Here is a 17,559-nt window from a genome sequence, read left to right as displayed (position 1 = left end):
TCTATAAATATATTTAGCATACACACATAAAAACTTCATTACGTATATAAATAATGCGATGTGTGTGTAGGTCATAATAGTATATTATAGTTAAGTATTGATTTAAAACAGTTCCGAGATCACTTCAACGGTACCCTATATAGAACCAAAACGTTTTCAGCTATAACGAAAGTTGACTGTTGCGGAACACGGACCACCCAAACATGTAGGTGCCATTTGGCGTAGGTACTTAACGAATGCTACAAATGTTTTTTTTTCTTTTGGCAACAACAACGAAATAAAAAAAAATGCGATAAAATACGACGGATAGGATATATAATATAGGGGTTGCTCGTTCCGGCTCCACGCATGCGCCCGATATCGTCGCACAGGACACGTACATAGGCGGCGCAGTACGTGCTCAAAATACGAGTATAATGCGCCTACACTAGAAAACTAAAAACGAAATACTCAAAGACAAGAATTGATATTAACGGGCCGACAATATATTATTTTTACTGATTTCGACCGATTTTTCAGGCTCACCAGGCCGAAGAGGACGGACTCGGCGACTCGGCGCTGACGTTGCAGGTGCACATGGGACTCGCGTGGACGGTGGGCTGCGTGGCGTTCGGGCTGATCGTCGTCCGGAACTCGGTGGAGTGTCGGATCGCCAGACAGTACCTGTGCCAGGCGTCCGTGTTCATGTGCGGCGTGTCCATACTGGCGCTGACCACGGTCCGCGGTGACCGGCAGGGGTACGTCATGTTCGCCTGGGTGTACGGCATGTTCTGCGGCGGGTACCATTACTCGCTCAAGATGTACACGTACGAGAGGGTCCGGGCCCGGAACTTTGCCCGCACGTGGGGCTTCGTCCAGTGCTCGCAGGCCATACCCATCGCCCTAGGGGTGCCAATATCCGGTAAGTCATATACGTAATATATGTATAGTATTTTAACCCTTTAAAAAATTACTATATTATGCCACCGATCATCAGGTGTGTAATAATTATACATTGTATGAAACGAAACCGAACGAAATGCGAAAAGTGATGAGAAGTAGTGTTCTTTACTCGGCCAGTTAACACGACATAATTACAGAAATATCTCAGGAGTCTGGAGCAGAGGGTCTAGGTTAAAACTATGGACAACTTCCCGGAATCTGGGGTCGGTGTCGTGACTCGTAATTCCGGTTCCGGTTTCGATCTCTTTCCACGCGACGCGGCATAGATGTGCATAACGGGTAGTCAGAGGTCGCAGAAATAATAAAGCGCTCTCGTCATACATTGTTATTGTTGTTGTTGTTGATATTTCTGTTGGTATTATTATTATTATTATTATATGAGAGCAGTTGTTCGTTATAATATTTGACCACGCGTCATAAAATTTAACGACTGCGAAGTCGTGTTTTTCGAAAGAAAAAAAAAGGTACCTATTCGCGACCTAATGACGTAGTAAATACGTCCCATACGCATATACATAGACGCGTGTAGTATAATATAATATTACATCGTTAGGTTATTGGTATAATACTCGCGTAAATCTAGCGCTCAAACACCGTTCGCAACGTTACCGCGTGTTACCGCACTTGCTCGCATTTATTATAATAATATATTCCGCACGGCATGTATATATACGACGATATTCACATAATGTATATATATATATAAACCCACGTGCAATGTTATCCGTCGTAATATCGCAATAACGTACAACAGCTGAGTTCGGGTTGAACGCATCGATTCGGGAACGCACAACACAAAAACGTATAATTTCGCGATAATATGGTAATTTCGTCTCAAACATTTGGCGCGGGCGAACGCATATACTCATATTATAATATTATAACGTATGGTCATTACAACGTCCACGTGCTACCTACCCTGTACCCACGTCATTAGAAATACGATTTTAATGTGGTTTCACCCGAGAACGATAACTGAGCGAGGAAGGATAGTTTCTCGGTTTAAAAAAAATCGTTTTCCCCTTGGTTTTTTGCGATATTATAATTTTATTATTATTATCTAACAGCTATTTTTTTCCATGTCCAGGTTACATCAACATCGGCTACGGCTCCAAGACGGGTTACTACTTCAGCTCGGCGTGCGTGTTGCTCGGCAGCCTGACCATGTTCTTCATCGACCTGCACCGGCGGAACGTGGCCCGGCACAAGCACAACGAGTCGGGCACGAAGAAGCTGTGCGTGTCGGACTCGTGTCCGCAGCGCCGGAGGCTGTCGTTCACCGTCGAGCCCGAGGAAGTGGTGGTGATGGAACCGCCGCTGAACATGCAGGGCGTCGGGCTCGTCGGCAGCGCCGGTGGTTTGGGTTTGATGATGGGCGGGGGTGGGAGTGGCGGCAGTGGTGGCAGCGCCGGCGGGGGCGGTGGACCCAACGACAAGCCCGAGCTGACTTGCATCTCCGAGGAGGGCATCGCCGACATGGATCTGCCCGACAACCTGCTCGACGACCTCGACTACATCGGCGACTGCATCACGTCGTGCAACAAGGTGGAGAACTACCTGATGCTGAGCGAGTTCGAGAACAACCTGATCGCCGAGATGCCGGTCATCATGGACCGGAAGGGCCGCAGGTGGTCACTGGCCAAACAGGCGGAAGAGGAGACGCCCAGGGGCGGCAAGTGGCGGCTGGTCGCCGGACACAACAGCAGGATGATCACTGTCATCGACGAGGCGTCCGTGTAAAACGACCGCTCGTAATAATATTTTATATTCATATTATATTGTATTATTATTATTATTATTATTTTTTTATTATTATTTTTTTTTATTATCATTATTGTTGAAGATGTGTTCATTTTATTTTTATTTATTTGTTTACTATTATATTCTTTTATTTGATTAAATTGTAAAGTGACACATTATACGTTTGGGGGTCGTCGGCGTTACACGGATGTTTGCGGCGATCGTTTTTTGTAATCAAAAATAGTATAATTATATACTTTAAGCAGATATGACGTCATACATTAAAGGAAAACAGTTGACGTTATTGGATTTTTTTATTGTATAAAATTATTTTTTTATTTATATACGAATACAGTAGTGAGTAGTTGTCTAAATTAAATTACATGTTTGCCCCTTAAATTAAAATTTTTATACTTAATCGATATCTGATATCTATTAGGTATCTACTATGATAATATTATAGACCTGCGTTGACGTCATATTATTATATTTAAATTATATATTATTATTATTTCAACGAATTTGCTTGGTTTCAATTTTATCCTATTACATGAAACGATATTATTTTATATATTAATATCGTCAAACTGTATAAAATAATTTAATTACATAATATTATTATTATAGTACTATTATGTGTCATTGGCTGAATCTGTGATCTAACTAATTTATTACCTATAGGTATACTGTTATTTGTGAAAATTATTTTTGCTTACGGTTATAGTTGAATTCGATACAATTTTTCATAACTACAATAATATTATTATATTATGTACAATAAGCTTTTCTTTTTTTTGAACTACTTAATAATGATAATAACACTACTAATACGTGACACATAAACGTATTGTATGAATTGTATAAAAACCACCGCCAACGTCACATGTACGCATTTTGTAATATTTTACATAAAACTATAATAATATGTAAATGCTATTTAGTAGATCACATGATATTATGATGTTTTTCATTACGCATTTTACGGTTTTCGTTCATTATTTATTATCATGATAATCTTTTTTTTTTCTGCCACAGCTTAACTCTCGAACATTATGTATTGCCGTGTGCTATTAAAATATATTGTCAATTTAAACTCATTGATCGAGAAAAAATACAACTAACGAGTTCGATAAACCTATTATTCGACGAAAAATTCAATAGTAGGACGTGTAGGTACTGAAGTTGAAACAGAAAAATAAAATATTTTTGAAATTGTGTACCTAAGTTATTTCAATATTTCATAACCGAAATTGATTTGTACACTTGGTGGGTACTTTGCGAAAATTATTGTAAAAATCTATATGGTTTTAACAACGTCATTACTTCTTTATGTATTTCATGTCAATAGTTCAGTCAATTATTGCCGATTGGTCATTAATCAAAAACTTAATTTTATGTGAACGAAAATCAAAATCCAATGATGGAAAAAACAAAATTTATTTTAATATTATTACCTAAGTGAATTTATCAATAAAAAGAAAACCCACGATAGAAGTGTAATTTACTATAACATTATATGTCGTCGCACGCATTACATAAAAAACAACAATGTATAGCGATATGCAAATATATAATAAGCAAAACATACAATAATCACAACACTTTTATTAATTATAATATGTACTTTTAAAATTAATATTCGTAACTAATTTATTATTATAGTGATATGATATCCACATACAACGACAACAATTATAAATTAAATTATTCATAATATCTAATAACCTAAGTATGTCACTACCACCATAATAATACATATAAGTGATTTAATTAACGTATACCTATTCAATTTTTTTTATTGTCAAGAAATGTAGAAAAAAATCGAAATATCTTCATTGTATTTGAATAATAACATAATATTATATCATTATATCAATAACTATTAAGATAATGATGACCTTTTTGCTGAAAAGGACATTGAAAACTCATTTTGAAATTCGTTCCTTATGTGTAATTTAAATTATTTATTTTGTTATCATTGCTTACATAAAACTTATACAAGTACCTATGTGCAATTTTATTTAGCGAATTATTTATTTTTTGTATAGATAATTTTTATAGCAATATTTTTCTTATCGCTAATATAATAACATTTAAATTTAATAATTTTAGAAGTAAATGAAGTTAAGACAAATATCCCAAGATTAACTTTTACAAACGCAGGAATGAAAATTATTATGGAAATAATTGCATACAGAGTGTGTGCAACAAATTCTAAATGGTCTTTGGATAGGTGGAAGTGTAATAGTACCTTTATTGATAATACATTGTATGTTCGAATCAAAGTGATATATGTTTTTGGACACGGTTCATTCTAGACTGATCTTAGCGATTTAATTTCAAACTAAAAAAATTTTGTTTATTAGTCTAACATCGATAGGTGCCTCTATGTACATCATGTCGGTATCATCTCCTAATTAATACGTCGCATTATTTTGTAGTCAAATGACAATAACTTTTGGCAAGCTCTTAACTCGCCAGCTCCTTGATGATTATAACTTAAGCGTAGTTGTGTATACCTAGTGTGTCGCTATAGTTATTAAGCATTGCATTTTAAATGATTTGAACTAGATAATACGTCGTCATAATGTTATTATTGTTTTAGTATCCACTTTATAATATTATTGTAACGTAATGCTGAAAGTGATTTTGTTCATTATATTATATTTTGTCGTTATATATATATAAAAAAAAAAAAATGAATTGGTCCTGGATAATGTTTTATTACTAATGCCGTGTCATTTTGTCGAGTGAAAACTCTGTTTATAATTGTGATTACGTCGGTTTATAATATTGAAGTTGAATAAAATTTGTACTGTACAATAACTATTATTTTAAATCGTATATTATGTATTTTGTTATCCCACGTGTTGCATAATATAGCTAATGTGTAACGTCTTGTCATAAAATATATAATTGGCACTCAGACTTGTGGAAGTTGTAGTCTGCTTGAACTGAAGGGACTGGAACCGGTTCTGGAACCGAAACCGGAACTTAGGTACCAGAACCAAACATGAATTTTTAAATTAAATTTGTTCTTTTAGGTTCAAAAGCAAAATAATATTATCTATCGTAATTTAATAGTATTACTGTTTAGTGTTTTGTGTATAAACTATGTATGTCGTAAGAGTTTTCCAATATTTTTCATGCTATTAATTAAACCAGCATTCTGAATAGGTATTTAAAATTATTATACTTTTCAGTACCTAAATTAGCTGGAACCGGTAACAAAATTATTTTGAACCGATACCTTTAATTTTTACTATCAAAAAACCAGAACTGAACCGGAACAATAAAAAAAGCAATACAATGTACCTATTCATAATATAAGTCATTTAAATTGAGCAACTACATAAATACACAAAATATAGAAAATCGTGCAATAATGGTTTATATTATTGCAAATTAATATAAAATATAATAATAATAATATGCAAATTATAGAAAAATAAGTATATTTTTCCCATTGTCTAGGGGTTTCTGTTCCAGTACAGTATTGAATGTTCCAGTACAGTATTGAATCATTTTTAGACTATTTAGATTTTCTGCTTTTTTTATGGCAGTTATAAATTTTCAATTATTTGGGTGAATATAATTTTAAATAGCTGAAAATCCATTATGCAATCCATAGGTATATCGAATAATTGGTCTTTGTAAGGTAAAATTACACATATTCTTCAGCATAAAAATTCCAAATCGTTATTGAACATTTTTCCATTTTTGGTGACGACGTGGTACTCAAAACTGTGTTTATTTTATTTATTATTTTTCACGGGCTGGGCCGTTTTTACATATAGGTAGTCGATATTATCATATGCAGATACCTCTTTATGTGCAATTTCTAATTAAATTTGCAGATAAGATGAAAAAAAAAAATTAAAAAAACACGATTAACATGGTAACACATGCATAGTTTTACCACAATAGAAAACCTCAACAGATCTTAATAATTAGTAAAGAACAGTTCAACTCCTTCCGGGCTTATGTTATGGAATTTATGGTCCAGTTGAGTGGCCGGGTTTGAGAGAGGAATATTGCTTCCGCTGTGTTTATTCGTCGCATTAGTTCTCACGTGAATAATACCCACCGGTAGAACATAACATTAATATAAGCGGTGTTTGGTTCTGGTTAATAATTACTGTTGTTACCGACTCAACAACACATATTGTAACAGACATTTGCTCGGCATCTTTAACAGGGTCGTGGGGGTTTTCTACCCCTCGTCTATCATTAATGCACATACATGCTGGCACCCGATCATGCCAATTTTATTTCGTCAACCTCAGTTAATGAAGAGTAACCACGTGCACCCACTCCCGGTATAATATAAACTCCTTCGTCGTCCTATTCTTGTGCAGCCAGATGTAGCGAAACGTACTAAACAAATATTTGTAATTAATTTTGTCCGTGATAGGGAATGAGTAAATGTTTGTTTAGTTCATTTTACGTGCATCAAACTTGATGCAGATTCAATCGATTATACTTTTCACATTAAAGTAGATAAAAAAAAAAAATTGCTTTCGATATAAAGATATGACGAGCCCAACATACTAATAAAACACATTTCAAAATCAATTATCCGTTTTTTTCAAAGACTACTCAAACTCAAATATTAGCATAAATAATTATAAATAATTAATTTGAATAATGATGAAAAAAATGTCGATTGGAAATTACCTAAGTGTCTATTTATGTTTACGTCCACATCAAAAGAACGGTTTTTTTTTTCAGTGTCAATGTAATTTAAAATTGCAGTTTGATGTTTTAAATGTACTAGCTGCTATATATGTGTGTTTTTTTAGCTGTCAGCTATTTTTACTTTTTTGTTTAATTTAATCACTGACATGGCACTGCTGCAGAAGCCTTCCAATCGATACAGTTGCAAATAATATGTATACCATCCACGGCAAGGCGGTAAGATGCATAAATATTCTTTAAAATAACAATTATTATTTATTGTTGGTCCGACGTTTCGTATAACGCCATCTACTAAACGAATATTCTCTTACAATATAATAATATCGTTGCTTCGCCAGATCGTGTTACGGGTGCTTAGTAAAGCATTTGTAATTTTGCTTTTTAGAAATCAAGGACTTCATTTTCTGGATTTCCTTTCGATGTATTGATAATCTAAAAGTGGATTCCAAAAATGTCACAGCGATGTCTGAAAAAAAAAACCATTTGATGTTTGAAATGTACTGTGTTGTGTCGAGGTGTTTATAATTTAACTATTATAATAATATTGTGCATATTATAATGAATATCGCAGAATTAAAATTTAAAACTAAAGCAAACTATTTTATTAAAAAACAAATATAAAATCGTGTCTATTTCTCATTGACGACAAATACATTATGTCATAATATTAACTTGATAGAACTATCGACTGAGGATCTGGTTAAAGTCTTTCTGGTTCATTTGACACAAATCGTAAAAAAAACTATTTCATTGGGTCCATGATTTTAAGCCACGAAATCTAACAGTAACTAATAAACTTCGAGATTAAAACTGAGTATAATACTATAATCCCTAAGTTATAACTTTAGTACGACGAGTAGCTTTCGCAAATAAAACGTAACTATTATTTAACTATTTCAATAAACATTATACAATATTAGTATTATTACTATTATAATATTTGGTTGTATTTCAGTTGTAATAAAATTACCCACCCGAGTCACTTAATCAAAAATAATATTTCAAATCATCTCAAATTTATCTTAACACTCAACTTTCCTTGATATACTTTTATCGTTACACAAGTTAAAGTTTTTAATAGAATACCGGATGGTCTATTAGATAATTTAAGGCTTTTAGTGAAGTTGGTAAACTTAAGTTGGTCTAGTTTCTTCGTTTTTATATTAATGACTTAAAAACTTTTGAAGTAAGCAGGTAAACACATAAACAATAGCAGAGCTATTAAGTACCTACGTAGGGTTTTATTTCGAGAAAGATTTTTTTTCTTTCTTTAAAGACTGATCACACATCGTACACTTTAATACATTATAATATTGTATTTTTATACCATCTTGAATTTAGATGAGCACATAAATTCTGTAATTAAAATAATATACTTTGAAAGATAACGCTTTAATTGATCTTAACCGAATATTAAGTAATATACATTATTATTTACTACTGTTGAATATTTGCCATTTGGCTAGGTACTGCTATAATATTACAAATTAACAAAGTATTAGTGGAGGCTATTTGCATAAATATTTTACTAAGAAAATGTTGTGGTGTGGAGGGGAGATTTTATTCGCAGTTAAGACCTAATTATAAATTTATAAATGTACTGTTGCCCATACGAAAATTTAGTCCTAGAACCGCACCTGTAACACTGCGAGTTTATTTCCTAACATACACAATTAAACTAAAAACGTACAATTTATTTTTATTAAAATTATTAAATGAATAGTCAAAAATTAGAATTTTTAAAAGTGATAAAAAATAAAAGAGTTAACTCCCCCCACCACCATTGAAGTTATTTTTTTTACATAAATTATGGTATACTATCGTATGACGCCGATATGTCACTTCTCCTCCGGACACTTTGTATAGTATATTCAATATTTTACAGATTACCAACGAACGAGTGATTAATTTTATTAATGTCTCTATCTGGTGCAATATAAATTATGTATTTTGGGAATATTTCGGTTTTTAAAGTTGACATATCGATATCGATATATAAATGTACGAACAATAATATTATTTCCTACGTGTTACAGTGATCAAGAATTTAGTTTTCAATAATTAATTGTTTTATTATTATAATTTTTAACTTACTTACGCGAAGTATTTACAATAATTCTCCGAAACCAAATGATTGACTGTAATTCAATTAATTCTTAGTCACGTTATTGGGAAGATAAAAATTTGACCAACTTAAAACCCCAAGTAAAATTTTAAGGAGTATTTGACGGTTATTAAGACTTATCATCTGGATTGACGAAAGTCGATTATTGTCGTGCCAGATGTGTGGAGGTAGACACGGTATCACGATAAAACGGTTTTTGTTTTATAATTTTCGTATTATTACATCGTTTTTCGGTACGATATGCGTGCTCTAAATGTTTAATGTGCAGCCCTTTTATCAGATTAAAATTCAACTTTTTGCCTTACATAAAATTACGTTTTATCGCGCACAAACCATTTTCCGGCAAGACGTTCGTATAAAACGATGATGGCATTAGATTTTCATCAAACAATGATAATACCATAATAATATTCATAATTTTATAGCTATAATATACTTGTGGCGATATGGTCTAATAACAAGTACACGGAAAATAATAGTTTACGTCTTGTCGAAGCATAATAACACAACAACATCTTTACTCGCGGACTCACGCGCTTAAACATTGTAGGTGCACATCGTAGGATCCAGACCATCGAACAATATTTTCTGTTCCGCATTAATAGACACTGAATGCGTCCAATGCTCGCAAACGTCTCTATTATTGTTATTATCGTCACACAGTGCATACTATATTATATCGCTTATCAAAGCGAAAATAATTTATCGTTTACTTACTTACCTACTTGATCATCGTATGGCGCTAAATTATATATTGCATGATTATAATGATATGGTACGTCCAACATATTATTACAGGGGAAAACAAATTACCTACGTGACGTCCTTATTTAGCACTCTTCTCCGAAACAGTGTGTAGATTTATTTTTCTATAATAATTTCACGGTGTAAAAAAGACGTTTCCGCTATTATAGGTACTCAATGAACAGGATATTATGTTCTGTCCAATTTAGGTGACTAAAAAAGCGTACCTATACACGCGAAACGATCAAAGTTCGTCGTATGCGAAGTGAACGTCACATTTCGCGGATAAAGACGATTCAACGGAAATGGAAACGACACAATACTGTCAAATTATATGTGTTCCAATATAAATAATATGATATAAAAATCCGTATAAAATCCATCCGTTCACCATCGTGTCAAAAATAATAATAATAACAAATAATACATTCAATAATATTGACTAATAGGGATATACCAACTCTCGGAGAAATCACGAAATTTCCATATATAATTCCACTCGTGCAAAATATTATTCAATTTTATTCTGTGTTTAAATTTTTATATTTACGAAACCGACCATCAACAATATTTTAATATTTTAACTTTAATTTAATATCCAAAAATCAGTCAACGTCTGCTTGCAAGTCTCTGCGATGACACGTTCTTATAAAGACAAACCTAAACATATTCTTGTTAGTTTCTGAATGTTACCTATACGTGAAGCTATTGATTTTGCAATTGTATGTGCCTTTTTTCGTTTAACACTTTTTTAGGACAGAAATAAAGTTCAAAAAGTTTCAAGCGTCACCTATATATACAAAGATTGTCAATTGAACTTAGATTTTGTTTTAAACAACTTATTTTTTGAATTTCTCGGTAGTTTTCGAGAAATTCATGAAAAGCAATTTTAAAATCAATCCTTACCTAACCAAAACGTTTGGAGCAAACTATTTTTCAATTTTTCGGTAAAATGGTTTCTACTAAAAATCTTTGTTTGAATCCAAAGATAATTGAATGGGTTCAGAGTTTCAAACGTAATAACCCGATCCACACATTCAATTTTATATTTCACTATTTTTATCTATTGGCAAATTATATAATAAATTGAATTTTAACGTAGGCATCTACTAAATATAAAATGTAAAATTATTACTTCGAAACAAATATAACTTAATCCAATGCTCGTAGGTGCCAAGCATAATGTCTTTGACAATTTTACGAACAAAAATTCCAAGAACGCGAGTGTCTGTAATATTACGGGATAACGACTTCGACGCCACGTCTGATCGATCGCAAGTGGATTATAATAGACCACGTTCAAAACGAAATTTGTCGCTTTATTCGTAATTTTTAATTTTGTTTCACTAATAGCCTGGTACCTATACACATAATTATCATACTTTGGTATATACCTCAAGTGGGCGCGCATAATTTAATTGACAACGCTCCAAGCAAAATTATTCAACCACGATCACAATACATTTATATTATATAAACTACAGTTTCAATGTAATATGTAACCATGGTAACGTACACGCAGAGTCTACCGGTGGATCATCTCGGGGGAGCTGTCTGTTTGAATTTACGGTGGATTCTCGTTTGGAAGGAATAATAATAGAAAGACTCTGGAAGATTAAAAGGATACCTAAATATATATATATACAAAGTGTACATTTTATAAATATATATAGAGATATTACAACACTGTGCGGGATATAACATTTACGTTTAAGCTGTTTTTTAGATTGTATTACAGCGAAAGTATATGAGCTATTATGTGGCTTTGTTTTTAATTTATGTTCGTCAGTCGGCTAAATGGCAACCATATATACCTAGTACGTGTTTCAAGTTCACTTGTAACGTATAGGCACCTACTCGCTGACCAACACGATGCACACGTTTGGTCGATATTGCGAGACCAGAGGAGGTTTGCGATGCTTCGATTAAGACATGACATTTCGTAAACGTACGTAAAAATGTTTCCAAAACGAGTTTAAAAAATAAGACGCATTATTATACTCGGACGGGATTTTAACGCAGCTGTATTTTGTATTCAATTTTTATTTTTTTTTTAGTGTAGTACGACGATTATCAATATTAGTCTTTAGACGTATTGTTGAAGTTGGAATGTTGTTACGCTCAGAAAATACAGCAGAGTAAAAGAAAAATGTGCTGTTTACTTATTTAACTAGCCATTACTTTCGGTCCGTACGAGGAAAAAATTGATAAAACTCTAGAGACTACTTCGCAACGAATAATATAATATACCAACTACAGGGGCCTAATATTATTATTATTATTATTATTATTACTATTACTATCATCTCTTTAGGATTTCTAGACTAAACCAAATAATATGACCCGTGAAAACATTTTACATAAAAAATATGTAAATACGAGTTATATACCGTCGTGCCGTATATAGTCGCGTCTCACCGGAAAGTAATAGAAATTCTAAAATTTGAACGGATCCGGTGAATATATATTAATATTACCTATATATATATATAAGCGCGCGGGTATCTGGTTCGCCTACCTACTATTAAATTTCCAATCGATTGACAGTACATATTTTATATATGACTTATTGGAATATAAAAAAAATGTTATACCAACACATAATATAGTATAATGATAGGGCGTAGTAGAGACAAACGTCGTTTTAAAATCAATAATATAATATACCTATATAGGTATGATACGTGTGCAAGGTTTTGGCGTACTTGGTTTTTTCCTTTCCGTCTTTATTGCATATAATAATAATAATATCAAGCAGCGTATAGTATTACTACTTCGCAGCGGCGCGGTTGATACAGTGGCTGTTAACTCTCAGAAATAAACATCAACATTCGAGATGCACACTATATCATGATAATATTATGTAAATATATATAATACACCTACGCATTGCATCAATCGACTAACTGTTCAAATGATAATTATGATGATTGTGTGTCATAACGTCGTGCGCGAGTGACCTATTTATATTATATTATAAAACAACAGTTAATATTATATAACATTGTACGGAGTGCGTTTCACGACCCTCTGTGACTATTTTATTTATTTATTTTATCTCGTTACAGTTTTTTTTAAAAACGATTTGTTCCTCGCCCGAAATGTCTGAATTCGTGTGGTTTGGAAAATCGGAGACACCCGATTATTATGGGTTCAAAGGCCATTGTCAATGACTGACGTAGGTATAATATATCGTTTATATTTTATGAGTCGAATTTTGAGTTTCCACTAAGCAAAATTTAAAGCACATAGGCACACACAATCATTTGCGGGAGGATTAAAATAATTAGCATCAATGGCACGGTCACAAAAAAATGCCATGCCAATCAATATAATATATTATGATTATTATTATTCCAAGCCGTCTATTATAATATAATGCTCGTAATGAACCCGCTCACAAAACGGCCGTGATGTATTGTTTTGCTGAATCCAAAAGCTCTTAGCTATTTGTTTTTTTTATTATCATCATAATAAGTACAGCTATGCAAACCATGATTTATTTTTTATGGATGACGAATAATTTATGTTATTTTATTTTATCAGAATTCCAGTGAACTACAACACTGGTGTAACGGATCTCGCGATGAAAGCAAATACTTGTAATCCGCAAGATGGGTATAATCAATTATACATATAATATTATTTAAAAACTTTAAATATTTCTTATTGAAAATGTATTATATATCGTGTAGAGTTAAGCTATAATCGGGTACCTACTTATCGATTCGAATGCAATATTGCAATTCACTATTCAAGCGTTAAAATCTACATTCTATACATTGATGCATTATAGAATAATATACCTAGTACTATATAATTTGGAATAAAAATAAATTACAATGAAAAAAGTACAATTATCGCTAATGGTTTGTCATCATCGAATATCCATCATAGTAATAGCTGAGAATTCAAAAGAGTTAGGTACAAAAAACCAAAACGGTCGTAATAAATAAGTAAGAACAAAAAAATTGTGTCAATCGTTCAACATTATTACTGTCTACTCAATTTTTCAGTAAGTTGTAATAATTATATGTTTTTCGAATAAAGGTGAACGTTAATTGAACTTTACAACAAATGTATATATCTTCTATGTAGTAGAAGTTATATTTGCATAACGCAACACATATTTTTAGTGTGTTTTGTGTTTACATTGTACCTAGGTGCCTAATTAGTTTAAAATATGCATAGCATTTTGTATATACATATAATATAATATGTATTATTTATTAAATTCTATAAGTCTATAGCGGAATACATCAGTCCATATATATTATAATACCAGTGAACATGAGTACCATTCAGTTAAAGTATCATTACGAAGAAAAATAAAAACATTTTTTTTTCAAAAAATAATAATAATAAATCAATAAAAATGTATTTGATGAACCTAACATTCATAGATGCAATATCATGTTATATTATTCTTTTAGCGTTCCTGATATATTTCGAAAATTTATTGAAATTACAAAAATGTATATACTTCATTGGGTATAGTATGTATATTATTTAAAACTGAAAAAAGGAAAATCGTATATTTTTATTATTCTAAAGTAAAAGTATTGATATTTATCTGACACATTTGACTCTTTTTAGTTTTTTTATGTAATTTTTAACAAGAATACGCGTTTGGTTTGACTTAATTTTGTATCAAACAATAACATTTGAAATAAAGGTTGAGTCTAAAGTAAAATTAATTATTATTATAACGTCGTTCGGTGTATTGTGATGGCGAATGTTATTTGTTGTTGTGATATCGTATCGATCATATGCCACGAAGCTATTATTAATGCCGTGAAATAATTCATAGATAGTATAATATTGGATTTGATATTTGGGAGTGTTATTGCACTAACATAATATAATATGTCATAATATTATGCATAGCTATACCTACTAACAACTCACACGGACATGTGAGGCCGTCACTACAACACTCGCTCAACACTTGATCTTGGGGTTTTAAGGTAACTAAGACCTGTAAAAAAAAAAATATATATATATAGAATATTCAATACATAATACAAAATATACAATGTAATACATTAATATAAGGTAAGACCTAGAGAAATTGAAAGTGGTTGCCTAGGGGAGGGAAGAATCCTGAACCGACAAACTTGGAGAGTTGTGAGGACATATTGTTATTATGATGATAATGATGATATATGGGTGATTCAACAAACATATTCTCTCTCTTTTTTTACTTTAATAATGAATTTATTTGAATACTGATTTTTAGAATTTTTAAGTATACTCTAAGACCATAATATTTTAAAATTAATGAATTTTTTTGTACTACTTGTGGACCTGTGGCGATACAAACTTCTGTTTTTCAAATGGGAACCCCCTGTTTTACTGTAAATTATTTAATGGATAATTTTCTTAAAAATGTTGATGTACCTAATTCAAAATTCAAAGAGTAGTTTCTTAGTTATTAAAATGTTTGTAGTTAGGATAATAATCCTTAAAAATGGTTTTGCATAAATATGAAATAAACATAAATTGAATCTAGTATTTATTATACTTAGCCCATTTTTACAAATTATTAATATTAATGACTACAATATTTTAAAATTACCATAGCACCCATATCTTATAAACCCATTACCATGGACCCATTATTCTTAGAACACAGATTTAAATAACTAAGAAACTACTCTTTGAATTTTGAATTAGGTACATCAACAATTTCAATAAAATTATCTACTGTGTAATTTATAGTTGAATAGGGGTGTTTTCATTTTAAAAACAGAAGTTTATACCTCCACAGGAAACTCCTTAAGTAAGTAGTACAAAAAATCTCAATAATTTAAAAATATGGTCTTTAAATAGTATATTTAAAAAATCAAATTTCAGATTTTGAATAACTGCAGTATCAAATAAAAAAGGGAGTGATCATGCTTGGTGTATCACCCTATATACATATTTGTATGCATGGTGATTCTTCTAAGGGTAAAAACTAATTTTCACAAAAATTATTAACGTTAACATGGTACGCCCAAAATATTGTCCACTACTCACTATAGCTACTTTGCTCATTGATATATTTTCAAATAATAATATGTACTTACTACTCGTGAGACATTCAATTTTTATGCACAGAAATTCTTAGAAAGATAAAATATAATCTTCTTTTTTTCAAAAAGGTTGTTTTTTTATTACTTCAAATTTTGCGCACCTGCCTTGAAAAAATATTTACAAAATCTTTAACACTTGACTCGAGAGATTGAGTGTTTACCTTTGAAATAATCATACTGCAGCCGAATTATGCGTAATATACGATGTATGACGATCATTGGCGGGATCATGATACGTTTACTTCTGGCTGCATCCCGCGGTTGAACTCGCGTTAAGTGTATCAGACATTTTTAATCGTACAATTTCTTTAAATAATAATATAACCGCACAACAACTAAAATTCGCATTAATAAGTTTCACTGTCCGATGTTCTGCCGTCCACGGCCGTCCAGACGAAACCTATATGCGATTAAAATGCACACGACAACTAAAATATTTTTTCATACCTAACGCAATAATATTATAACGTGCGGAAGTGCAGTGGGACCAGTTTCCAATATTGTATATTATATTATTACAGGGTCGATCCCCAGCCGATTCGTCCCTGCCGGTCTTTTCGGAACATATTTTATTTATGAATTATTATTGTGATCACTGTTTTAATAGTAATAAATAATAATAATAATAATAATAATAATAATAGTTATAGTAATATCATGATGGATGTTTAGTGGATGACCCGCGTTCGTCGTGGACATGAGCTGCTGCTGATTATATCCCGCGTGTACACAATGGCGATAATCATTTTCAACGTTAATTATTATTATCATTATTATTGTTTGGTTATGGGGTCGCGTTAGCATTTTACTATAATAATATAACACCTCAATGTGTAATTTAATAATAACGCCGGCACACCACGGCGAATAGATACTACTACAGCCATGCGATATACACCATAATGCCATAATGGCACATCACGCCCATAAAATAACAAAAATAATAATGTTATATCAGTGAACTTTTATTTATAATAATACATTCCTTTAACAATCGGTTTCAGTTAAATTATCTCGATCGTTAGTGACTAAGTTTTTTAATAATTTCAATATCGCTTCATCATATTATTAGGTATGATGTGCGACGTGATCGGGAATTCTAAAATCTATATAATATTATAACACTAATCTGTGTCTTATCTCCAACGATTCTCGTAGTGAAATCACCACCTTGCTTGGAACTCGAATTTTTTAACGACCTGTACCTATAAATGTAAACAACATTTGTCGTTA

The 17,559-nt window shown here is 31.9% G+C and overlaps 1 protein-coding gene across 2 annotated transcripts in view; it reads left to right on the top strand.

Annotated features, from left to right (window-relative positions):
* Positions 1-5,610, top strand: part of LOC132951576 (monocarboxylate transporter 2) — a 172,860-nt gene extending 167,250 nt beyond the window's left edge. For both annotated transcript variants that reach the window (XM_061023347.1, XM_061023348.1), the window contains exons 6-7: positions 520-901; positions 2,030-5,610. In XM_061023347.1, coding sequence (XP_060879330.1) covers positions 520-901; positions 2,030-2,682 — 1,035 coding nt within the window. In that variant the 3' untranslated portion in view covers positions 2,683-5,610. The remainder of the gene's footprint in view (positions 1-519; positions 902-2,029) is intronic.
* Positions 5,611-17,559: the final 11,949 nt, after the last annotated feature.

This window comes from Metopolophium dirhodum, chromosome 9 (assembly GCF_019925205.1).
Source record: "Metopolophium dirhodum isolate CAU chromosome 9, ASM1992520v1, whole genome shotgun sequence".
NCBI classification, from domain to species: Eukaryota; Metazoa; Arthropoda; class Insecta; order Hemiptera; family Aphididae; genus Metopolophium; species Metopolophium dirhodum.
Note: the sequence above shows the minus strand (reverse complement) of the source record. Positions and strands in the feature narration are given on the sequence as shown.